This window comes from Strix uralensis, chromosome 1, assembly GCF_047716275.1.
Source record: "Strix uralensis isolate ZFMK-TIS-50842 chromosome 1, bStrUra1, whole genome shotgun sequence".
NCBI classification, from domain to species: domain Eukaryota; kingdom Metazoa; phylum Chordata; class Aves; order Strigiformes; family Strigidae; genus Strix; species Strix uralensis.
In genome coordinates, this window is record NC_133972.1 from 58,405,370 (window position 1) to 58,429,699 (window position 24,330).

At 41.5% G+C, this 24,330-nt stretch overlaps 1 protein-coding gene across 3 annotated transcripts in view; it reads left to right on the plus strand.

Moving 5' to 3' along the window:
* The first annotated feature begins 1,846 nt into the window (after nt 1-1,846).
* PITRM1 (pitrilysin metallopeptidase 1) overlaps nt 1,847-24,330 on the plus strand; it is a 30,358-nt gene continuing 7,874 nt past the window's right edge. For 2 of the 3 annotated variants that reach the window (XR_012628880.1, XM_074867998.1), the window contains exons 1-19: nt 1,847-1,970; nt 2,334-2,436; nt 3,285-3,391; nt 4,325-4,476; nt 4,907-5,021; nt 5,134-5,230; nt 5,635-5,795; nt 7,070-7,196; nt 7,946-8,034; nt 8,598-8,726; nt 10,441-10,554; nt 10,978-11,074; nt 17,446-17,580; nt 19,542-19,680; nt 20,797-20,913; nt 22,054-22,186; nt 22,871-22,991; nt 23,765-23,841; nt 24,165-24,330. Coding sequence is in view for 2 of the 3 variants with exons in the window: in XM_074867998.1 (XP_074724099.1) it covers nt 1,924-1,970; nt 2,334-2,436; nt 3,285-3,391; nt 4,325-4,476; nt 4,907-5,021; nt 5,134-5,230; nt 5,635-5,795; nt 7,070-7,196; nt 7,946-8,034; nt 8,598-8,726; nt 10,441-10,554; nt 10,978-11,074; nt 17,446-17,580; nt 19,542-19,680; nt 20,797-20,913; nt 22,054-22,186; nt 22,871-22,991; nt 23,765-23,841; nt 24,165-24,330 (2,226 nt within the window). In the remaining variant the exon portion in view is untranslated. The remainder of the gene's footprint in view (nt 1,971-2,333; nt 2,437-3,284; nt 3,392-4,324; nt 4,477-4,906; nt 5,022-5,133; nt 5,231-5,634; nt 5,796-7,069; nt 7,197-7,945; nt 8,035-8,597; nt 8,727-10,440; nt 10,555-10,977; nt 11,075-17,445; nt 17,581-19,541; nt 19,681-20,796; nt 20,914-22,053; nt 22,187-22,870; nt 22,992-23,764; nt 23,842-24,164) is intronic. The other variant, XM_074868006.1, reaches the window with a different exon arrangement.

Sequence of the window (24,330 nt, forward strand, 5' to 3'; positions counted from 1 at the left end):
TGAACCATGCAGTGTAAACTCATGGTTCTATTTGAGTCTCAGAAGTACTTCTTTTCAACTGTTTATTCTTTTGAGACCATTGTTTATTATACATTTCTGTCATTGTTTGTTTTTAGCTTGAAAAAATGTAGAAGTTCCCATCAGGACTCGTCCTTCATAGTGTTAGAAACATATAGTTCCTGGAAACATACATTGAAGCATAGACTGAAAAGAAACATATACTGGAAGCAGCTCCTATCAAAGTGGCATGACTTGAATCTAATCTGAAACAAATACAGAAAAAAAGGCCAAAAAACACTGGAGGTGAAATGGTAGAAAACAGGGAGGAAATCAAGTATAATGAAAATAGGGAGCAAACAAATTGCATTCGCTAGTAAACAGCATCTAAGCTTTCCATGGAAGTTACTGGATCTTTTCACTAGCCTTAAAAAAAAAGAGAAATGTAATTAAGATCGGTGACAGGTTATATAGGTTAATGCACAACATCCAGACTTTAACTACAGCAAGTTATTGGCTTTTTTATTTAATTCAAAAATTAATGAAATGGGGAAATTACATGGGACACACAAATGAGAAAAACAGAGGAAATGAATGGCGCTGGAGAGATCAGGAGCCATGCAGCTGGCGGGGAGATGGAGGACGTGCTTTAGGGCAGTGTGCTGGGTAGCAGGGGTGGGGAGGGCAGAAGGGCAGGGAAAGGGCTGAGTCAGGCACAGATGGTAAAATCCCTAACGAGACTGATCACAGGCGCAGCGGGAGGCAGACAACCACATGCCAGACAGCAAAGAGGAGGAAGAGGTCTGATATGGGAAGAGGTCAGAGATGGCACAGTCAAAAATTCCCAGGATACTTTAAATTCCAATTTTTCCAGGTAACATCATACCCAGAGAACACACAAGTGGCTTGAGACATGCCAAGCACCTGTTATTCGCTCTGTTTTTGTTTAAAATCCCACTCAGTCTCCTCTTTCAGCATCAGGCTTCTTACGTCTAAATAGATAACAGCACTCTTACGTTCAGAAACGAGGGACTGGCAATTTGGTGTCCATACTTCACAGGTGCTGGCCTTCTGGGAAACCTCATGAACACGCGATGTGCAACCAGTTACAAGGTACTATCTAAAAATCGTATTAGTTTGCAAAACGGAAGAGTAAAAGTCTAGGCATGTACCTGCACTTTCCTGTACAGGGTACAACGGCATCCTGTGAATCTTCACCAAGGTCCCTGCTACAGCACTACCTGGGAGAAGTACATCTACGTCCCTGCTAGCTTATCTAAACTGCACCAGCCCCGTGTGAACCGCCTTGTGCAGCAGATAAAGGCTCTGCACGCACAGACAAAAGTGCAGGATCAAAGCCTGGTTTAGTTTCCCCCTTATTCCTGTTTACTATGTTCATTTTCCTCACAGAATCTTTGCATAAAAATATTATGATGCATTGGCAAGACATGAGCAAGGAGAGATGCAGTCCTTGAAGCACATTTATCTCGGGTGTTGTGGGGTTTTTTTTAATTTGAAAAAGCAAACAATGGGCGCTACTCAAAGGTCGGTCCCTTCACCACCAACGCAGCTTTTCATTTTCCTGAGAACTTCCCGAACAGGTAAAGACACTTCCAAGACATTCACCCCACCCAACGTCAATCCTCCCCAAAATGTGTAATGTTTTGGAGCTGTGACTTCCCCTCCCCCCAAGGCCCTCTGCCCCGCTCTGCGACCCGTCGCCCGGGGCTCTGCGGCCCCCTGCTGGGAGGGCCCGGCCCGGCCCCGCTCCGCCGCCGCAGCGCCGCTCCCCGCCGGGCCGCCGCAGCGCGGGGCGGGCCTCCGGCAGGGCAGGCGGAGCCTCCCGCCGCCGCCAATACGGGCGGGGGCCGCGGCGCCTGCGCCGGCCCGGCTGTGCGGCCCGTCCCGCTGCCGAGGCGCCGAGCCATGTGGAGCCGCTACCGGGCGGCCGGGGGGCTGCTGAGCCGCGGCCGGTGAGGGCGGGGAGGGAGCTGGGGGCAGCGGGCGGGGGTCCCGCCAGTCCGGCGCCGGCCCCTCTGCCGGCACTCCGCGCGGGAGGCGGCCCGCCTGCCGCCGCTGCCCCGGGCCCCGCGCTGCAGCCGGCCCGGCCGCGCTCAGCCGAAGGGCGGGGATCGTCGCTCCGTGCCCCGGGCGGGGACTGAGGGCCCCGGGCGGGCGGGGAGGCCCCGCGCCCCAGGGGCAGCTCCAGGCGGGAGGCCGGCGGGCCCCGGGGCGGGCGGCGTCCCTGGGCGCGGGGGTGAGGGGCCGTGTCTGGCTCGCTGCTGAGGCACTGGGGCGGGGGGTCGCGTTTGTTTCAAAGGGAGGTGTTGTTTCAGGTCTTTGAGTCAGACGTCGTGGAGGTGGAAGAGCGTTCCCGCCCCTGAGAGAGCGCTGCGATACCGGGTGGGCGAGCAGGTCCACGGGTTCACTGTGAAGCAGGTGAGCATCGCCCTTCGCTGACGCTTCCCCTGTGTTTGTGTAGGTGCGTTTGCCCTTGGTTGGAAAGCGCCTAAGTGAGGCCGGGAGTCTACACACTGAATATTGGCACAGATGTTTTGGGTGGTCAGTTAAAAAATGATACAGTAGTTCCTTGTAGTTATCTCCCTGCAACCGAATTCTGTAGGTAGCATTAACACATGTTCCTATAGGGAGTTAACTCTTCTGGAGTAAATAACGCACCACGGGAGTTCGTGTGTCTGTTAGAGATGTTGAGTCTTCTAAAAGTCCTGACAGATAACTGAACTTCACCGGATACTGCATGCTGCTTTGTGAAATGCATTCAAGTAATATTTTACCTTCTAAGCTGCTTTTAATGCCTTTGTGAAGATCCTGCGATGGAAATAATATGTCGAATTTCTTTTCACTTTTTTAAAGAAAAAGGCAGAGGCAGAGTGAAGGTAATTTGCAAAAAGTGATTGCTAGTGACAGAGCTAGTGGTAGAACGGGGTTCCTTGATTTTTCTTTGCTGACCTAATCACTGGCATTTGAATATATGCGTTTTCTTTGTATTTCTAAGCGAATTGTTCTGGTCTTAATGTCTTAATGTACCAGAAGAGTATAGTTCTTTGGTCATAGGGTATTTTAATTGTTTCTTTAAACTTTATTTTCCATTTGCAGGCTACTCCCCCTTCCCCCCCCCCCCCCCCCAACCATAGGACAAAGAACTTAAGTACTGCATATGGCAGTATTATATACAGGATCAACAAACTGATCATTGCTACATCATCCATGATTGATTTGGCCTAGTTGCAGTCACACTGTAGTACAGATGTTTTCTCCCAATGCAGGTGACAGCTGTTCCTGAGCTGTTCCTGACTGCAGTGAAGCTTAGTCATGACGGTACAGGAGCCAGGTATTTACATGTGGCTCGGGAGGACTCCAATAATCTGTTCAGGTAAAACATTAATATATGTATAACGCATTCCATCTCGGCATCACCTTGTGGTTTCTAACTTGTAGTTCAGCTTCTTAACTGGATATTTCTGTGATAACAAAGAGGATAGAATTTCCTTAGAGTTTTTCATGTTGGAACAGATGTCATGAGGTCTGTTGTTCAGTCTGCTGCTCAAAACAGGGTCAGATGTGGTTCCTCAGACATTTATCCAGGTGGGCCTTAAAAACTTCCAAAGACAGATTATGCAACCTTTCTGGGCAACCTGTTCTGAATGTTTAATTGTCTATGTGGGGGGAGTTTTTTCTTTAATACGAAGTTGGAACCTCCTTTGCTTCAGTTTATGAACATTGTCTCTTACCCTTCCATCGTGTGTATCTGTACAAAGAACCCATCTTCATCATAACCTCCTTGTAGGGATCGGAAGGCAGCTGTTGAGTTTCCTGATGCCTTTCCTTCTCCAGACTAAATGAGCACTATTTCCTCAGCCTCTTTTTGCAGGGCATGGCTCCAGCCATCTTTATGGCTCTCCGCTAAACTACTTCAAATTTATTATCATCTCTTGTGTATTGGTAAGATGAAAACTGGACATTCTGATAAACTGCCCTATAGTTGCAAGATGTAAACCAGTTCTTTTTTCCATAACATTCCATGAAGTTTTTTCCTGAGCCTTTTGGGTAAAAAAGAAATCTGTTTAATTATGTGCTGAAAACTTCTGTGCTACCTCCAGATATAGAAGTGCTGAGTGTACACCCTCTGGAAGAGGTGGCTGAGCACTGAAGAGTCTTAAGAACTCAATAACTCTGCATCATGCTGTATGTCATGTTAATTACTAGACAGTGATAATGTTCCCATAAATCACAGCTGCAGACAGGAGGTGGGTGGACTTCTCGTCACAAATAAACTGCGTTCCTCTCTGTGCGCTCTGTCTTGCAGTGTACAGTTCCGAACCACTCCAATGGACAGCACGGGGGTCCCGCATATTCTCGAGCACACAGTGTTATGTGGTTCTCAAAAGTATCCTTGCAGAGATCCATTCTTTAAAATGTTGAACAGGTCTCTGTCCACTTTTATGAATGCATTCACAGGTGAGCCCAAAGTAAATAATAACCCTCAAAATGCATGTGGTTTTATTGCAGTAGAGCTGTCTGTTGGCTCTCCTTAATTTCCCTTTGGAAAGCCATTATTATTAAGTGTGAATTTTGTGAGTGAGATATTAAAAAACTAACAAGGCAAGGCATCAAAACAGATCTTGTTCATTTGGAGGTTACAAAGTCCCAATAGAGCTGGATCTTTATAGTATGCAACAATACATTTAATTATTTTTATATATATATAGCAAAAAGCAAAGTTTTCATGGTAAAATAATTGCGGTGTTAAACTTCTGTGTATTCCTCAGCAAAAATATATCTCATTTAGTAAGTTTCTTCTCTTCCAGTTATATGGATGAGAAATTAAAAATAAAATGCATCTTAGACTTTCTAAATTTCTAATCTTTTTATGTTTATTTATATGCAGCTAGTGATTACACACTCTATCCATTTTCAACACAAAATCCCAAGGATTTTCAGAATCTCTTGTCAGTGTACTTGGATGCAGCTTTCTTTCCTTGTTTGCGTCAACTAGATTTCTGGTAAGATGTGCACAGCCTGAGATGTATGCAAACCTTAAATTAAAAAAAAACCAAACCAAAATAAAACCAAAACCTTCAAACTCCCAATACTTCCTGTTATTAATTTTTTCAGGCAAGAAGGTTGGAGGTTAGAACATGAGAACCCAGCTGATCCTCAGACACCTCTGGTCTTCAAAGGAGTTGTTTTTAATGAAATGAAAGGGGCATTTGTAAGTTTTGTGATTGTTTGGTTTAAAATCTTATACACAGTGAAGTGGAAGGTTATCAGTGGCATTGTTGCAGTAGAGATTTTCATTCCTCCTTTGTGAAATTTAAATCCTCAGTAAAGTCAGCAATCTGTTACATGGTTATTCTTAAAGTTAGTCTGTCAAAAATTTGTTTACATATAAAAAGCACCTTGTTAATGGATTTTATTATAGAATTTAAATAATCTTTTAAGTTGATGTGATAACGTAGCTAGTTTTACAAAAGCATGTGGCACTACAGAACAAAATGCTTATGTGAGGGGGTGTTCTTGTGTAAGTTAGATCTCTGAGGTCTTATTATTGAGCACATTTTATTTTTAAAATGTGTTTTGATGGCTTTTACTGAAATGTGGTGTTTTCCTCTTAAGACAGATAATGAGAGGATATTTGCACAGCACTTGCAGAATAAAATCCTTCCTGATCACACTTACGGTGTAGTATCTGGTGGAGATCCATTATGTATTCCTGATCTTACATGGGAGCAGCTTAAACAGTTCCATGCCACACATTATCATCCAAGCAATTCCAGGTATCTGAAATTTGCGACTAACTTTTCTAGCTTATATAGTGTGTTAGCACTCTGTTCATATTTTTGTGAGGGGAGAACCAGCGTTTCCATTCACACGACTAGCAACTTAGATAACCTATGCCCTACAGCAGCTAGGACAGCATTGAAGCAAGGAATTTGCTCTAGGAAGCGCAGTGAAGGGTGAATTGGAGGCAGGAAAGAGAGATGATTGATTTTCTATCTGCTTGATTGTGAGGATTTGTTTTGGGGATTTTTGTTTACCAATGTTTACCTTGAACTCATATGGGTGGGTGGGGGGGAAATGAAACATACTATGAGTATTTGGCAATAACGGTAGGGAGTTAAGATACAAGTAGTGTAGATGAGTCTAGGGGTTCCTGTCCTCCTTGAAGTCAACACAGATTAAAATATAAAAAGAAGTTACAAATGAATGGCTGATCATTTACTCCTGGATCACACATTACTGTATCAGGTTCTAAATAATGGATATTCAAGTCAGGTACTAATTCTGTTGGCACTAATAAGATATTTAAGCTAAAAGTCAATTTGAAAGTGATGTGGAGGGAAATCTATAGTATCATCGTTTCTTCTGTACCAATTTTGTGGTCAATCTGTTAGTCTGATTAATTCACTTATGGAACATCAGCTTGCGTCATGATAATGGATTTACCATCCTTTGTTTTTCTTATCAAGTATTCTACTGTACCTGTGTTTAGGTTTTAATTGGGGAATAAGATTTATCTGAGACATACTTCACGCTCATATTTAATCCAGCGGAAGCCAGCAGTGTTTCTTGTAGGTATAGGAATGTGCTTGGTAGACTGACCTGCAGAACTCGGCTGTGATCAGTTGGGACATGGATCATCATATTTTATACGTTATGTGTGAGGACCGTAAGAATTCTGTCTTCTGAAACTTTAGAGCATTGGGATTCTGGCTTCAATTACTAGTAGTATTTTCTCTGCAGTATTGTATATTGCTGCAACTAAACAAATTCTAGCTTTTTGTGGCCCCTGAAGCATGAAACAGAAGTTGAAAAATGTGGAATTTTACCAGGAGATCTGTGAGGTTTATGTATGTGGCAAACTGTTGAGTCTTTAACCTAGGGGCCTTAAAAGGCATGTTCCATTTTAGATGTAACTGAATCAGTGGAAAACACATGAAATTCAGAGAATCAGTGGAAAACACATGAAATTCAGAATATAATAAAAGCTGTTACTGTAAATTTCATGTAAAATCTGATGCTTAATCCCAATCTTTCATTTGAAATGCAGATTTTTCACTTACGGTAATTTTCCACTGGAGCAACATTTGAAACAAATACATGAGGAAGCATTGATAAAATTTGAGAGAATTGAATCAAATACTGACATCCCGAAACAGAAGCTCTGGGAAAAGCCTGTAAGTAAAAAAAAAAAAAAAAAAAAAAAAAAAAAAAAAATTAAAAGGAAACAAACAAAAAGAAACAGTGCATGTCCAATCTTGGAATTGCAGAAACTGAACAGGTTAGTATTTTAGCCCACCCTTCTGGAGTTACTTTTTTGTTTAGTTGTGTGTTTGTGTGTAAATGAGCTGAACTATTTTTATTTTTTGCTACAGTGGGGAAAAACGACATTTACTTTTGAGTTTCAGTAATGTAATGATTGTGTGCAGTTGTTTATTTTTCTTATTTCCAGTTTTCAAGTCCCTCATCATTTGAAGCACTAAAGCATTTATTAATGGAAACCATTTTGTGCTACAGATAGAAAGGTGGATACTAAATGTCAGGAAATATGCCCTCTAATGGTGCCTAAACTTCCAAACATTGGTGTCAAAAGTAATTTTTTCCATTCTGTCCCTCTCCCCTCCCCCTTTTCCTCCCTGGCTTGTCCAGAAGCGTAAGCATTTCTTTGAAACCCAGCTCAGAGTGTTATTATGGCCAGATTTTCTTGATCCTTTCCTCTGTTCTCCACTTGTAAAAATTCAGATAGCACTCATTTTTCAAGATATCCTGTGTTTATGTATTTACTCGTGAATATTGAGTATCTGTAAAATTATTTGAAATCTTTGGAAGGAAGATGCTATGAAGATACTTTTTTTTTTTTATTTATTTATTTGTAACTTCTGCTCTAACTTTAGTCTGCATCAGATGTATTTATTATACTTTACAGAGAGAACACAGTGTAACATGTGGCTTAGACTCATTTGCTGCTGATCCCTCCAAGCAGACAACTGTCAGCGTCAGCTACTTATTGACAGAGTAAGTATATCAAAATGATATTCTGAATCAAAGGCTCATTTTGGAACTGTAAGCAAGATGCAGGCATATTGCATGTCCCCCAGTCCCTCTTCATAAATGTAATCTTTAAGGTAAATAATGCCATGGGAAAGCTAGACAAATCCTGCTTTAGTAAATGAAAGTTTAATTGCTAAGCAAAATTTTTCCTGTCTTTTTCTTTAGCAGATAGACATAAGGAAAATCAGCTGTTATCTTAAAGAGCTCTTCAGTGAATTAGACCTTTGGGAACACTGGCTTCCTGTCTTTCAGTTTCCTGCCATGTGCAAGCTTTTCTGTATGACCCTACTACTAACTTTATTGCAGCCTAATTTAACTTGCTTTGCTGCTAATTGTAACAAGTGTAAGATGCAGAGAACCCTCTTAGTTCCCTAAGGTTTGATGCAGTGTTCATAACTGACAATTATTTCTCCCTTGCTCCCTCTACATTGTTTTGTGGAAGTAATTATTCTGAAATTAACTCAGTGATGCTGGGTGTCACATATTTGTAGCTTGATGGTTTTTAAGATCTATTAATTTTTCTTCAGTATTACAGACACTTTTGAAACGTTCACACTAAGTCTGTTGTCTTCACTGTTGGTTGATGGGCCGAATTCTCCTTTCTACAAAGCCTTAATTGAGTCTGGTGTTGGTACAGATTTTTCTCCTGATGTTGGGTAAGTGTTGCAACTTATATTTCATCACTATAACCAATATTAGAAAAGTTACAAACTGCTATTAAGTTGGGAGAAGTCATCTCTCATACAGGCAATTTACAGAATAATCCTATTTCACTATTAAAACATCTTAAGAGTTTCTACTGATAAACTGTAAAGCATTCTCAGCTGTAATTTTTGGCTCGTCAAAATAATTTGGTAGAAGCTGTTTTAGTTTAAACAGAGTTGTACTGTTTAAAGCTTATGAACAAGAAAAATGGGTAGATAAAAATATGGTATGGCTTCAGTGCCCTAATTTACTTGGAGTTTTCATCTTGGCCATTTAGTATTATTCAGAAAAGTTTGCTAGCTCTTCTCTGTACTGTGTTACCTTTGCTTTTTTTGCTTTAAATCTGTGATTTAGTAGTAGGTAGGTTTCACACAAATGTGCTTTTGGGCAATTCGGTGCCATTAACTTGCCATCACCTCAGTACCAAAAGGGCTTACTCAAACTGTAGCTCTTGCAGCCAGTTTTCTGAGTCTGCTCTGTCCTGCAGACAAAGGGTGGGTGGACTGGCTTCACCTAACTACAGGCTCAGCTGCTCATCATAATTTGCCTTTATTGTCGGAAAGAAAGAAGCGCTCTCAGGGCATGATTCATCTGACTGATTTTTAGACTTGACGATGACAAAAATCATGCCTTTGTCTCCACTGACTGTCTCAGATGTTTGAGTGGGAAACCTTAATATACTAATCTATGATTTTAATGTCTTAGAGTATTCTGCCTGGCTTGAACTGTCTCTACAGTCATGGGCTTCCTGTGAGTCCTCTGTCATGCATGCCAGTGCCATGCAGACATCTTAATATCCATCTTTAGACACTGAAGTAGTGATTTGGTTGTATGTTTTGTCAGCTGAGCTTTTTCCAGGTTGACTATATTAGCATGGTGTTGAACCATAGAGTGGGTTGGCTTTAATTTGCTTAGTGACTGTGCTGATGAATCAGTCTAGAAGAGTAAGTTTGAGTTCAGAGATCAGTATTCTGGAATTCAACACCTGAGTCTGCCATTGAATTTCTTCTATGGTTTTTAGACATGGAATAGTGGATGTTTAGAGGCAATGAGCACCTACTGGTTTTTGTTTGTTGGGTTTGGTTCAAACTGCTAGGTGTTCTGTATTTCTGCAAGTGTCCATTTGTCTCGCTAAAGATGGATTCTTATGATTAACCCTGACTGACAGCTTGGGCAAAATTATCTTTTTTTTTGAAGTGCTAATGAAAATAATTGCAACAAACATGGAACACTTCACTAGTTACTTTACAAATACTGCTTTAAAAGTACAAATTTAAAAGTAGCATTCCATTCACCTGCTTAAGTAGAATGTATGTTTGGTGTTACAAACAGCTAAAATGTTCACCTTAAAAAAGAAGGTACTTAGAGGTGAATGGGAAGATGAACAGAAAAGACCAGCTTTTCTTCTGCAATTGTTTTTCTTTCTCTAATATCATACGCCATATGTTTTCTTATCAGTGGCTACTACTACTGAAATTGAACAAAAAAATGCTTTTAAGTTCCATTTCTTGCCTCTTTGGTAATTATTTTTCTTTCTGTGTAGTTTTTAAAATCCTCTGTGTGTGTATGTGAAAATGCTGGGTGTTTTTACCCTTCTGCCTTTGCTGGCAGGTTTAAGGCTTAAGTTCTAGTACTTGTCACTGAGTTGAATATGTTTTATTCTAGGTTTAATGGCTCAACAAGAGAAGCTTATTTCAGTGTCGGTCTACAGGGTATTGCTGAAAGAGACATTGATACTGTGAAACAGATAATTGCTAGAACAGTTGATGAAGTTATTGTGTGAGTAATGCTAAACTTTTGAGAGTACTGTTCTTTCATAGTCTTTTACAATTAGATATTAATAACATAATATAGGCGTGTAATAATACAGGTATATGTATAATAACACGCCTTAAAAAATCAGATTAAAATAAATGCACCAAAGAAGCAGTAATACTGTTCAATACTCTTAAAACTTGTATCTGCTACTTCCTCTATTGCAGCATATTCATCAGCATAACCTTCAGCAATTTAATGATATTAATGCAGTTTCACTAAATGACACAGCATGATAAGATTGTTTCATATCAATTTTTATTCAGTGTGGAAGACGTTATGTTGTAATGCTTCCTTTATCAATGTTATAATTCATTTTCATAACTTCACTTAAAGTGATTAGTGTTAATGGATACGATTTCCTTCTCTCATCACCCCTTCCCAAAGGAAAGGATTTGAGGAAGATAGGATTGAAGCTCTACTTCACAAAATTGAAATCCAGCTGAAGCATCAGTCTACAAGTTTTGGACTTGCACTGACATCTGTAAGTCTCTATGTCTGCCTGTGTGTGCTGTTTTTTTAGGAATGGGTAAGAAATTTACTGTTTACATGTTTATGAAATTTGTTGTCACTTTGCAGGCTCTTGATGCATAAAACTTTTCATTTAAGGGCTTTTCCTTTGTCATCTTATGTACATCTTTCTTCTTTCTTTCCAGTAGGCTTCAAACTACTGCTGGACTCCACACTGTATGACCTAATCAGGCAGTGAGCCTGTTGTCTTTGCCTGAATAGTAGCTTTGATTGCAGTAGCACTGATTACTTCTGTAAGAGAGGCATGCCGTACTGGCTCTTGGAACTGTATGTTTTGGCTAGATGCCTATGTATTTTTAAAAATCAAATAGACGGACTGTGCTTTTCTGTGGAATTTAGGGTTGTACTGTTGTAATTTAATTTGAAGATTCACAAGTGAAAATATACACTAATTCTATCTTTGGCCTCAAATTTTGATACCAAAGCCATATCAAAATTCTGATACAAAGCTGTTACGGAAAATATGTTTCACAGCAGAATGTGGTGTCTTTGAGAAGTTTGCAAGTTGTCGTAAATTTGGGAATGAGTTAGCTGCAGTATTTGCAGTCAGTTTGGAAATCAGGGCCTCCTGCTGCCACTTTCTCTAGTATCCTGTTTTTTTCTACTCTGCTAAGCAGCTGAAGTTGCTGCAGCTCTTTTGTGATCTGTCTCTCAAGTGTTGTATCTTTAGCGTGAACAGGAGTTTATTCCTTAGGCATACAAAGGAAGCAGAGCCCTGGATTGATGAGCCTTGTAAACGGGAGAGCACAACCAAGAGCTGTTTTAAATCATTGCTATACAGTGAAACAGAAAAATTGTGGATATCTAATTGCCTGTCATGTTTCATAGCATGATCTGGCAAAATGTGCCTGACTTTGACAGCCAGTACTTTCTAGCATGTCTTCAGATTGTGTGAGTAATTCTGTCTGATGAAATATTTACACATGTACTTTATCTTTCACCATTTTTAGGCCTTGAAGTTGATTGAACTGCTAGGACTTAATTCTAGAACAATTCCTAAACAATTCTTGCTTTTAAAGACCAGTCATGCAGCATTTAGTGTTAATACTCCCGTAGAGGAGGGTGATATTTCAGTTCTTTTCCCTGAGGTCATGTTTTAGAAGTTGATCTTGAAGAGGGCCTGAAAGGGACCCTAGTTATAACTGAAGTAATCGTAGAATGGTTTGGACTGGAAGGGACCTTAAAGATCATCTAGTTCCAAACCCCCTGTCATGGGCAGGGCCATCTTTCACTGGATCAAATTGCTTAAAGCCCTGTCCAACCTGGCCTTGAACACTTCCAGGGAGTGGGCATCCACAACCTCTCTGGGCAACCTGTGCCAGTGTCTCATCACCATTACTGTAAAGAATTTCTTTCTTATGTCCAATCTAAATCTGTCCTCTTTCATTTTAAAACTGTTGTCCCTTGTCCTGTCAGTAAGGCCATGGTAGAAAGTCTCTCTCTTAGAAACCACCTTCATATATTGAAAGGCCACAATAAGGTCTCCCCGGAGCCTTGTCTTCTCCCGGCTGAACAACCCCAACTCTCTCAGACTTTCTTCACAGGGGAGGTGTTCCAGCCCTCTGATCACTTTTATGGCTTTCCTCTGGGTCTGCTCTAACAGGTCAATGTCTGTCCTGTACTGTGGGCCCCAGAGCTGGATGCAGTGCTTCAGGTGGGGTTTCATGAGAGTGGAGTAGAGGAGGAGAATAGCCTCTCTCAATGTGCTGACCATGCTTCTTTTTATGCAGCCCAGGATTTGATTAGCTTTCTAGACTGCAAGATCAGATTGCGGCCTCACACCCAATTTTTCATCTACCAATATGCCCAAGCGCTTCTCTGCAGGGCTCCTTTCAAACCATTCATCACCCAGACAGTGCTGATTACTTGTCATTGCCCCAGGCCAGGTGCAGGACCTTGCACTTGGCCTTGTTGAACTTGATAAGGTTCACATGGGCCCACTTCTCAAGCCTGTCATGATCCCTCTGGATGGCATCCCTTCCTTCAAGTGTATCAGCTGCACCACCACAACTGGTGTCATCTGCAAACTTGCTGAGCGTGCACTCGATCCCACTATCTGTGTCATTAATAAAGGTATTGAACAGTATCAGTCCCAATGTGGACCCCTGAGGGACAGATGCCACTTGTGACTGATCCCCGTTTGGATGTTGAGCCATTGAATACAACCGTTTGCATGCAGCTGTCCAGCCAATTCCTTATCCACTGAATAGTCCATCCATCAAACCTGTATCTCTCCAATTTACTGACAAGGTTTTTGTGTGGGACTGTGTCAAAAGTCTTACAGAAGTCAAGATAGGTGACATCAGTTTCTCTTCCCTTATCTACCAGTGCAGTCACTCCATTGTAGAATGCCAGCAGATTAGTCAGGCACGATTTGCCTTTTGTGAAGCCATGTTGGCTATCGCAGATGACAGCCTGTGTAATCTTAAATGTCACGTCGTAAGAATTCTTTGGCTTCCATGCTGTATTCCAGTGCTGTGCTAGATTTACAATTAGAAGGACTTTCTTCTGTGTGATGTATTTACTGAAAACACGTGACAATAGGTGAACCACTGGCTGAAGAGTGGGGCTTAAAGAGTTTTAGTAAATGGGGTAACATCTGACTGGTGGCCAGTCACAAGTGGTGTTCCCCAGGGCTCAATTGTAGGGCCAATTCTCTTGAATGTTTTTATCAGTGACCTGAACACAGAAGTTGAGTACACAATAAGTACGTTTGCTGATGATACCGAATTAGGAGTTATTGTTGATTCCCTCGAGGGTAAAGAGGCCTTATAGAGACATCTTGATAGATTTAAGTTCTGGGTGACCTCATTGCTGTCTACAACTCCCTCGTGGTGGAGAGCAGAGCAGGAGGTACTGATCTCTTGTCTCTCATGTCTGGTAAGAGGACACAAGGAAGTGGCTTTGAGCTGTGTCAGGGAAGTATAGATTGGATATTAGAAAAAAGATCTTCACAGAGAGGGTGGTCAAGCACTGGGACAGGGTCCCCAAGTGTATTGGTTTTGGCTGGGATAGAGTTAAATCTCTTCACAGTAGCTGGTATGGGTCTATGTTGTGGATTTGTGCTGAAAACAGCATTGATAGCACAGGGCTGTTGTAGTTACTGCTGAGCAGTGCTTACACAGGGTCAAGGCCTTTTCTGCTTCTGACCCACCCCACCAGTGAGGAGGCTGGGGGTGCACAGGGAGTTGGGAGGGGACACAGCCGGGACAGCTGACCCCAGCTGACCAAAGGGATATCCCGTATTGTACGGTGTCGTGCTCAGTGTATAAAGTTGAGGGAAAAAGAAGGAAGGGGGGGACGATATGAGTGATGGCGTTTGTCTTCCCAAGTAACTGTTACGCATGATGGAGCCCTGCTTTCCTGGAGATGGCTGAACACCTGCCTGCTGATGGGAAGCAGTGAATGAATTCCTTGTTTTGCTCTGCTTGCGTGCATGGCTTCTGCTTTACCTATTAAACTGTCTTTATCTCAACCCAGGCTTCTCACTTCTACTCTTCTGATTTCCACTCCCCCCGCCCCCGCCCCCCCCCCCGCCAGCCCTATGTCCCACTGTGAGGAGACTGAGAGAGCGGCTGGGTGAGGCTGAGCTGCTGGCCAGGGTTAAACCATGACACCAAGGAAGTGGTCATGCCCCAAGCCTGTCAGTGTTTAATAGCAAGACTAGCTGTATTGAGGGAATCCAGCCTCCTCAGCCAGAAGACAGAGCCTGGGAGAACGACCCCCCCGGCATTTCAGGAGGAGACAGTCAGTGACCTGCTGCATCACATAGACACACACAAGTCTATGGGATCAGATGGGATACACCCGAGGGTGCTGAAGGAGCTGGCTGGGGTGCTCGCCAAGCCACTTTCCATCATTTACCAGCAGTCCTGGCTGACTGGGGAGGTCCCGACAGATTGGAAAATGGCCGATGTGACGCCCATCTGTAAGAAGGGTCGGAACGATGATCTGGGAAATTACAGGCCTGTCAGCTTGACGTCGGTGCCCGGGAAGCTGATGGAGCAGCTCATCCTGAGTACCATCATACAACACGTGTGGGACAACCAGATGATCAGGCCCAGTCAGCATGGGTTTATGAAAGGCAGATCCTGCTTGACAAACCTGATCTCCTTCTACGATAGGGCGACCTGCTTATTGGAGGAGGGAAAGGCTGTGGATGTTGTTTACCTTGACTTCAGTAAGGCCTTTGACACTGTTTCCCACAGCATTCTCCTGAAGAAACTGGCTGCTCACGGCTTGGATGGGCACACGCTTTGCTGGATAAAAAACTGTCTGGATGGCCGGGCCCAGAGAGTTGTGGTGAATGGAGTTAAATCCAGTTGGTGGCCAGTCACGAGTGGTGTCCCCCAGGGCTCAGTTTTGGGGCCACTCCTGTTTAACATCTTTATTGATGATCTAGACGAGGGGATCGAGTGCACCCTCAGTAAATTTGCAGATGACACCAAGTTGGGTGGGAGTGTTGCTCTGCTCGAGGGTAGGGAGGCTCTGCAGAGAGACCTGGACAGGCTGGAGCGATGGGCTAAGGCCAACTGTAGGAGTTTCAATAAGGCCAAATGCCGGGTGCTGCACTTTGGCCACAACAACCCCCAGCAGCACTACAGGCTTGGGGAGGAGTGGCTGGAGAGCTGCCAGTCAGAGAGGGACCTAGGGGTGTTGATTGACAGCTGGATGAACATGAGCCAGCAGTGTGCCCAGGTGGCCAAGAAGGCCACTGGTATTGTGACTTGCATCAGAAATAACATGGCCAGCCGGGACAGGGAAGTGATCTTGCCCCTGTACTCGGCCCTGGTGAGGCCGCACCTCGATTACTGTGTTCAGTTTTGGGCCCCTCACTACAAAAAGGACATTGAATTACTCGAGCGTGTCCAGAGAAGGGCAACGAAGCTGGTGAAGGGTCTGGAGCACATGTCGTACGAGGAGCGGCTGAGGGAACTGGGGTTGTTTAGTCTGGAGAAGAGGAGGCTGAGGGGAGACCTCATTGCCCTCTACAACTACCTGAAAGGAGGTTGCAGAGAGCTGGTGATGTGTCTCTTTAACGAAGTAACAAGCGACAGAACAAGAGGTAATGGCCTCAAGTTGTGCCAGGGAAGGTTTAGACTGGATATTAGGAAGCATTTCTTTACAGAACGGGTTGTTAGGCATTGGAATGGGCTGCCCAGGGAGGTGGTGGAGTCCCCATCCCTGGAGGTGTTTAAGAGTAGTGTCGACATAGCGCTGAGGGATATAGTGTAGTTGGGAACTGTTAATGTTGGGTTGATGGTTGGACTGGATGATCTTCAAGGTCTTTTCCAACCTAGACAATTCTGTAATACTGTGTTGAAGAAGCGTTTGGACAGTGCTCTTGGATATATGGCTAAAGTTTTAGGTTGCTTACTGAGAACCAGCACTGAGTTGTAATGACCCCACGAAAGCCTCAAATAAGGAATGACTGCCTTTATTTCAAAAGAATTACTTGAGCATATTCTAAACAATACTATTCTTTAAAACACTTTAGGGAATTTCCACAGAATAGATCATAATATATATTACTGAAAAAGTCTGGAAGGCTTATGATACCTGCTAGTAATTGAAGAGGTAAGAAAAGAGAAGGTGGTTTTGACAGTTGCAATGTGTTTATTTTGTATATGCTTTTTCTTTCATATTTACTTTGTTTCATTTTTTTCCCCATTCACACAGATTACAAATGGAGAAAGTTTTGATATCTTGCCCTGTGGTGTATTTGAAGAACTTTTAATAACAATTGGAGCAGACTTAGACTCAAACTAGAGAATAAAACTAGAATAAAAATCCTTCCAAAAGAAATATCCTGGGGATATTTCTGATTATTTAGTATTTTCTTTGTCCAAAGTTCCATCTATGGTAAATGTTTGAGTTACCTTATTATAAATCCTTTCATCTGACTGATACAACAGATGGGTAGACTATAATATTTATGTACTCTTTTTCTCTGCAGTCTGTTTCTTTTTTCCTTCTTTCTTGGGCTGAAAAGGAATTTATTTTAAACGGGAGGGAGGAAAGTATATTACAACAGATTTCCAGAATGCAGATATACACGCCTGTGCAAAAAAAAAAAAAAATGTGGTTTGGTATGATAAAATTAGAGGAGAGAACAGAGACAACAGAGGACAGATGATGACTGAATAGTCTTACTCTGAACAAATATTTCAGCTTTTTTTTTTTCCCCTCCAAATATATTAGAACTACTCATTATATGTCTGCTATTCAAGTATAAATGATAAAGTGGTTTTGGAGCACAGATGCTGTCAGTTATAGAAATGCAGATGGATTGTCCTGCTTACCTGATTATTCTTTCACATTCAGTATATAGCCTCCTGCTGGAATCAAGATGGGGATCCAGTGGAGCTTCTGAAGATTGCAGATAAGGTCTCTCGGTTTAGGCAGTGCCTTAAAGAAAATCCTACATTTCTTCAGGAAAAAGTTAAAACATATTTTAAGGTAGGCAAACTTATAGAAAAATATCTTCAGTATTAATTTTTAAATTTAAATTTAAACTGAAGGCTAATTTTTTTTTATAACCATACTGCCTATTTTTAGGTGTAGATGAACAGCAGCACTTCTGACTGAAGCATGTTAATTTTAAATGGTTGAAGTGAAAACTTTTCAAAATCGAAAAAATTGGTTGGACATTTGGAAACACATATTAGAACATTGATAAAACACTAATGTTTTACTGAATTGTGATGCCTGATGGTATAGAAGGGCACATGGGTGTTTCCTAACGAAAAGCTCAGATGTGAACAGAGAATTATAGAGCTAATTATGTGTTCCTTAGTGTGGGCATAGCAAGATGTATCTCTTTTTCCTTGAAAAGACTTTGGTTATAAGTAAGATCATTCTGGTGCTCCTCATGTTTACTGAACTGGTGTCTGAATTTTGCTGTCAGTGCCAGTTGCTCTCTGCTCTTTTTATTGTTTCCTCTTCATGTGTTCTACTGGAGTTCTTGAAGAAATAAAAGCAGTAAAGGCATTATAACATTAAGTAGTTCTGAAACCCTGAATTAGCTAATGCCGGAAAGAAAAAAAATCTGGTGACAGCAGTGCAAAAGTGGGTTTTGGTTTTTGGGTTTTTTGTGGTGGGTGTTTTGTTGGAGGATTTTTGTTTTTTTTCCAGTCAAATTGTTCAAGTTGTTTTGAAGGGCAGATCTATTACAGGCGACTGTCAACCTGATTTAATAGTGAGTAAATGCTTGTTTTCATGTACTCAAAGGCAACAAGAGACAGCAGCATCAGTTGAAATCTGTTTTCCTAAAGGTGTTATTAGTGTTTGGAACTCGTAGGGAGCTGTTAACGTTTTGGCTTTTGTAGGGAAGAAATACAGGTGCAGTATTTTTGAGAATGTTTTTTACTATGCAGTTCTGCTGAGGGGGCTAAAGCAAAAACATGACTCAGTAGGAAGTAATGAGAATAGTAGGATGTTCTTATAGCAGAAGGTTGTGCACTGTTATACACTGTGCCTGGAGGCTAATAAAGCAGGAAGGCCAGGAGCAAGGGAGAGAATGCTGTTCATCCTGTCCATTTTACTATGCTTGGTTAATTTTGCATTTCCCTCTTCCACTCTGTAGTCAGTCAGGTTTCCATAGTCTTTCCACATAAGCACAGAGGAGATAAACTCATAAAACAGAATCTGATTTACATTGTCCCAAATTATTGGCAGTGTCTGTCAGTGACAGATGTTGCTGTTTGACTCCTGCTTTGAAACAGTCAATTTTTGAGGTCACTGTCTTTTGACTGGCCTCCCAGTATTATATAAAATGGAAGCTGCTTGAGTAATTTTATTATTAAAATTCCACAGTCTGGTATAAACAAAGAGCAGTTGTGACACAACAGCGCAGTTGTGTCACAACAGCAGTTGTGACACTTGTGTAATGCATGGAGTTCTCTGGCAGCAAGGCTGATTAAAAAGCATTTCTGAGCAGGATAAGGCATGCACATTTTACATCATATGTGATCTCTGTGCATTCAAGCTTGGGCAGGTTGAAAGAGGTGTTTAATGAAACCCTCCTGCATTTAACCAGTTTCCCTACCTTAGAACATTCTTCAGATAAAACTTGTGGCATGCAGCTCTATAGTGTTATGTACAGTTGTTTAACCTTGATTTAATTAGACTAATGAGTACTGTGTGCTGTTGAGGGATTCTGACTCTACACTAAAATTTCACAGAAGGTTGTTCATGCTTGTTCTTGTGGGAAGCTGCTTTTCTTCCCCACCCTTGTATCAGACTGTTCTGTATGAAATGAAGAGTTCAGATTGCGTGTTTGTGATACTTTTGATAATATGCAAGCCAAATGATGCACAGACGGTTTTTATCTCCTGCTGATGAAGCAATAATCTGAGGCAAACTAGGAGGAAGTTGCTCTCAAAATTAATAATGTTTTGTTTTGGGATATATTTCTGCAGGATAATCCACATAGATTGACTCTGTCAATGAGTCCAGAGGAAGACTACCATGATAAACAAGCAAAAATGGAAGCAGAAAAGCTGGGAAAAAAGGTCAATGCTCTTTCTGAAGAAGAAAAAACCCAAATCTTTGAAAAAGGTTAACGTGTTTTTTCATATTTTTATTTGAGTAACTGCTTAAAAACACAGCCAGTTTTTTAGATGGTGTTCTGTAGAATATCATAAATTCTCAGGCACTCTCCAGTGTTTGCTCTGAAAGGGATGATTTTTTTGTTGGAAGTGCATGTGTATGTGTTATGGGGCAATGCAGTATAGTGTCTACACTACAATGTATGAGTTGTATACTGCATTAGTTTTAACACTCAAAAACAGAATGATCAGTGTCTCCAGTAGGGCAGATGAAAGGAAATTGTTTTAAAATATTGCTTTTTCTTTCCCATGTTAACTTGCACCAAGTACAAGATGAATTCCACCATTTACCTTCAAGCAGTTTATTTTGAGCATGTGAGGTCTTCTCCATGCTCCTATAAAATTTACATTTTGTAATTTTATTTCTTATCTTTTCTACTTAAAAAGCCAACTATAAAAATAATGTTGGGTTTAACTTACTCTGGGTGATAACTTGGAAATTTGGAAACCCTTGTCAGTTTTGTAATTTTGTGAAAACAGTGATCTAGTCACAGAAATCCTCCAAAAAAGTGGCGTTAATCTTCTGAAGCTTTGGTACTAGGCAGGGAATAGTGGAGCGAAAAATCAGATGAGACTTTGTACTTACAAAGATAAATTGGAGAGTACTTAGAGGTGACCAGCTAGAATCTGAAAGGCAGAAATGTAAACACAACAGTTTAGCTGCATCTGTGTACTGACAGAGCACTTCAGTAAGAACTGGGGGGAATATGTTGGAAAGAAGCTTCTTACCTGCAGGGTCTGGGTTGCCTGGGTTGGTGTTCGCAGAGCTGGGTGACAGGACAGGCTGGCAGATGTCACTTCTTCGTGCTTTGAATTGCATGTTACTGTAAACAGGATGTGAAGGGGGGATTGGAAGGAGAATTCGCAAATATGGAGTGTTTGGTTTGCTATTGCAATGTGATAATCTGCAGAATTTGTTTCAGTAAAATATTTGAAAGAATTGTTGATAGAAAATTCTAAACTTCAAACTCTTGAGTTTTTCTAATCTGCATCACCTCAGTAGGTTTTGACAGCACTTTCCCTAAAAGCTGAAAATGACAAACTGGTATTCTGTTCTCCTTACTAGGTTTGGAATTAATGGCTCTTCAGAGCAAACCTCAGGATACCTCTTGTCTCCCAGCTCTACAGGTGTCCGACATTGAGCCCAAAATCCCATTCACTGTGCTGGAGACAACACTCGCAGGTTAGTGTAACCACTATTTCATCCTCACAAAAGCAGCACTGTTGGAGTGTTACCTAGCTGCTGGCACACCTGTTGCTCCTTTTTGCTCTTTGCAAAGCATACGTGCTCACTCTTTGTTGCCCATAGTTACAGTCCTTTTCCTCTGCTCCACCACCTCTTCAGTAGATGGTTTGCAGTGGATCTGCAGATATTTCTTGCCATTGCCTCTGAGGGGCGATGTGGGACTGTTCTCAGCTCAAACCAGCCTCCCGCCCTTCCCAGGAGTCTGGCAGTAGGGCTCCTGAGGCGAGTTTCCCTGCCACCTGCCTACTCTCTGCCTGCCCAGCCCTGCAGCCAGCATGCTCCGCTGCTCTTGAGCAATCTCCCCACTTGCCAAAGACTTAGCCAGTGTGCAGCACTACTGGCAGCTTATGCAGCAAGCCTTCCTTACTACTCTCCCTCCCTACCCATTTTTTACAGAATATAACATACAGGAGTCATGGGGAAAAAAAAATTGTCACTCTTCATAACTTCAGTGCAAGTTTCTCCCTGCTTTGCCAGTGGCAACCCCATGGATTGATAGAAAACAAGGAATTGTAGATATCAGTTTTGTTACAGTTCTGTCAAAATCTTGCAGGTAATACGGCTCTGTAGTATATTTCTGATAGACACTTTCCTGCAAAAATTGCCAGCAGCTGTCGAGTACTGTAGAATTTTGATGCTAAAATGACCTGGTTTTTGTGAAAATTCTAATGTGTACCTTCTAATGCCTGAGCTTAGAGAGACTGTACAGTGCAGGAATGTGCTTTCCTCAACTTTTGAGATGATGAAGGCAAAAAATAAGGGAGAAAAACTTCTTGGCTTGTTCCTGAACAGCAGATAACCATTCATTTATTTAAATGTTAACTCTAAAATATGACCTCTGTCAACAGAATTCTCTCTTCAAATTCTCCAGGTATCCATTACCTTACCATGGACAGAAACAATAAAACCCCTTCAGTTCAGCATTTACTGCAATGTGCAAAGTTTAAACAAGAAGTGGCTCAAGTGCCAACAGAAAATAACTCTTAATGGGAAGATCTTCTAAGAAATTATTTTGTTTCTATGTGTTGTAGTAGGAAGCTGTTGGTTGTTCTTTGCTTTTGTTTTTTTTATCCCTAGCTGATGAAATTCCTGTCCAGTACTGTGCTCAGCCAACCAATGGGGTGGTTTATTTCAGAGCTGTTTCCAGCTTGAACACACTTCCCGAGGAGCTCAAACCATATGTGCCGCTTTTCTGCAACGTCATTACAAAGTGAGAGGTTTACTTTCTTAGAAGCTGAAGCAACAGGCTGTAATACAGCTTACTGAAATAATACTGCTTTTAATAATTTCAGCATCTGTTCTTAATATAGAAGGGAAATGCTGGTAAGTCGGTGTCCTGCAGAAACAATGGTCTTCCCTCTTCCCCACAGAGCTGCCAACTCCTTTCCTCCTCTTCATCAGTCTCTGCCTTGTTCCCCAGCATCAGCACAAGCATTCCCTGAACAGATTGAAAAATAGCCTAGCAGAAATTAAAGTTTTCACTTGGGTAGATTTTTGGTCTAATTTCACCGTGTGGTCACAGAAACATTGACCTCTTCATAGGGGAAGGAGTGGCACAGAGCAGAACAAGTGACCTGGGCTGGGAGGAATCTATTCTTTTTATTGGTGATAAGAGCTTATGTGATGTTATTAATGTAGTTCCATATGAATGTTGGCAGCAAGCCTGTACATAAAGCAGACTTTTTAACACACCATTTTGGATTAACAGGATCCTTTAATTGAAAAGCTTGGTGTGAAGCCTTTGTAAGGTGTGAAGTATTATGTCTGCTTGATAATGCCCCAGATTGTTTAGCTGCTAAATTAGTATGGCCTAAACAGTCTACTTTGCAAATGCCATATGGATCTTGGGTTTGGCGTATACTGAAAATGGAAATAAATATCTTGTTTTTTGCAGGATGGGATGTGGAGCGCTTGATTACAGGGAACAAGCCCAGAAAATGGAACTAAAAACAGGTGGGATGTCTGTCAGCCCACACATCATTCCAGACGATTCACACTTGGATGTGTATGAGCAGGTAAATTAATCATAAACTTCAAGATGTTACGCTTGCAGTAACAGCTCTGTAGTTAAGGGTCAGTCAGGGCTTCCAGGTCAGCTAATGTGCATTGAAAACAGCATATAAAAGGACTTGTGTCTTTTTGTGTAAGATACAAATTTGAAAATTACAGTAACTTAGTATTTTGTCTTAGGGGAAGTGCTTGATGTGGTTATCCATTTTAAGACAGTGCTTCACTAGCATCTGTCACCATATTTTTTGAGTGCTACAAAAAAATTTGGATACAGAGGACAGAATGGTGTAGTGTTATATATAGAAATTGCTGTTAACGTGTGTGTCACTGTTAATGTGGTTCAGAAACATGGAATGTTTGCAAGATCATTAGATCTTAGTATCGGGCATAACAGTCCTAGCAATATTTCTTAAGACTTTTTTAGACTTGCTGGGGTCTTGGAGTTCAAATAGAGGAACTCCTCTGCAGAAAGGTGCATTGCCAGGACAGTTTTATTTGTACTTTATATGAAACATAAGAAATTCTGTTTCTGAACTGCTACTTACTGTTGAGAAGGAGGAATTGACAGGCTTGCTTTGTGTAAAGAACAATCACATTTCACGTCTGCTCTGATTTTAGTAGCACAGCCTGCATTAAAGTGGTTTTGTGATGTGTAGCATTAGGTTGGCATCATTGCATCACTTTCATAAAAAGTTATTGTGCATTTCTCAGGCCATTGCTTTGGCTGTCTTGTGTGAAGTGGGTTTTTTTGTGTTTTGTTTTTATTTTTTTCCTTCAGGGTGTGCTCTTTTCATCTCTATGCTTGGATAGAAATCTGCAAGACATGATGCATTTATGGAGTGAAATATTTAACAAGTACAGTACATTGGGTTTCATTCGTTTGTAGTTTTTGCGTGTGTGTTGGGGTTCTCTTTTTTTTTTTTTCCCTCTTCCCCCAACCATTCTCCCTCCTCTTCTTAGTGATCCTACTTTGGCATTTCTTTTCATAACTATATCTTTAGTAGCTCTCTGTTTCTAAACCTATGTATTTCATAATTTGGATGACTATATAATGGATTAAATGGCGAACCAGCAGTTAAAAAGCTCTTTGTTGAACTTGGGATGATGAATGATTCAGTATTATATATTCCATTGGTGTGCTTTTGTGTGAGACCTAGAGACCTACTTCTCTTCTTCAGCCCCCGATTTGAGGAGGAAGAACATTTCAGAGTGCTGGTTAAGAAGACTGCTCAGGAGCTGTCAAATGGGATTCCGGATTGTGGGCATTTATATGCCTCTATTAGAGCCAGCAAAAACCTTACACCTTCTGGAGAACTGCAGGAAATGTTCAGTGGCATGGATCAG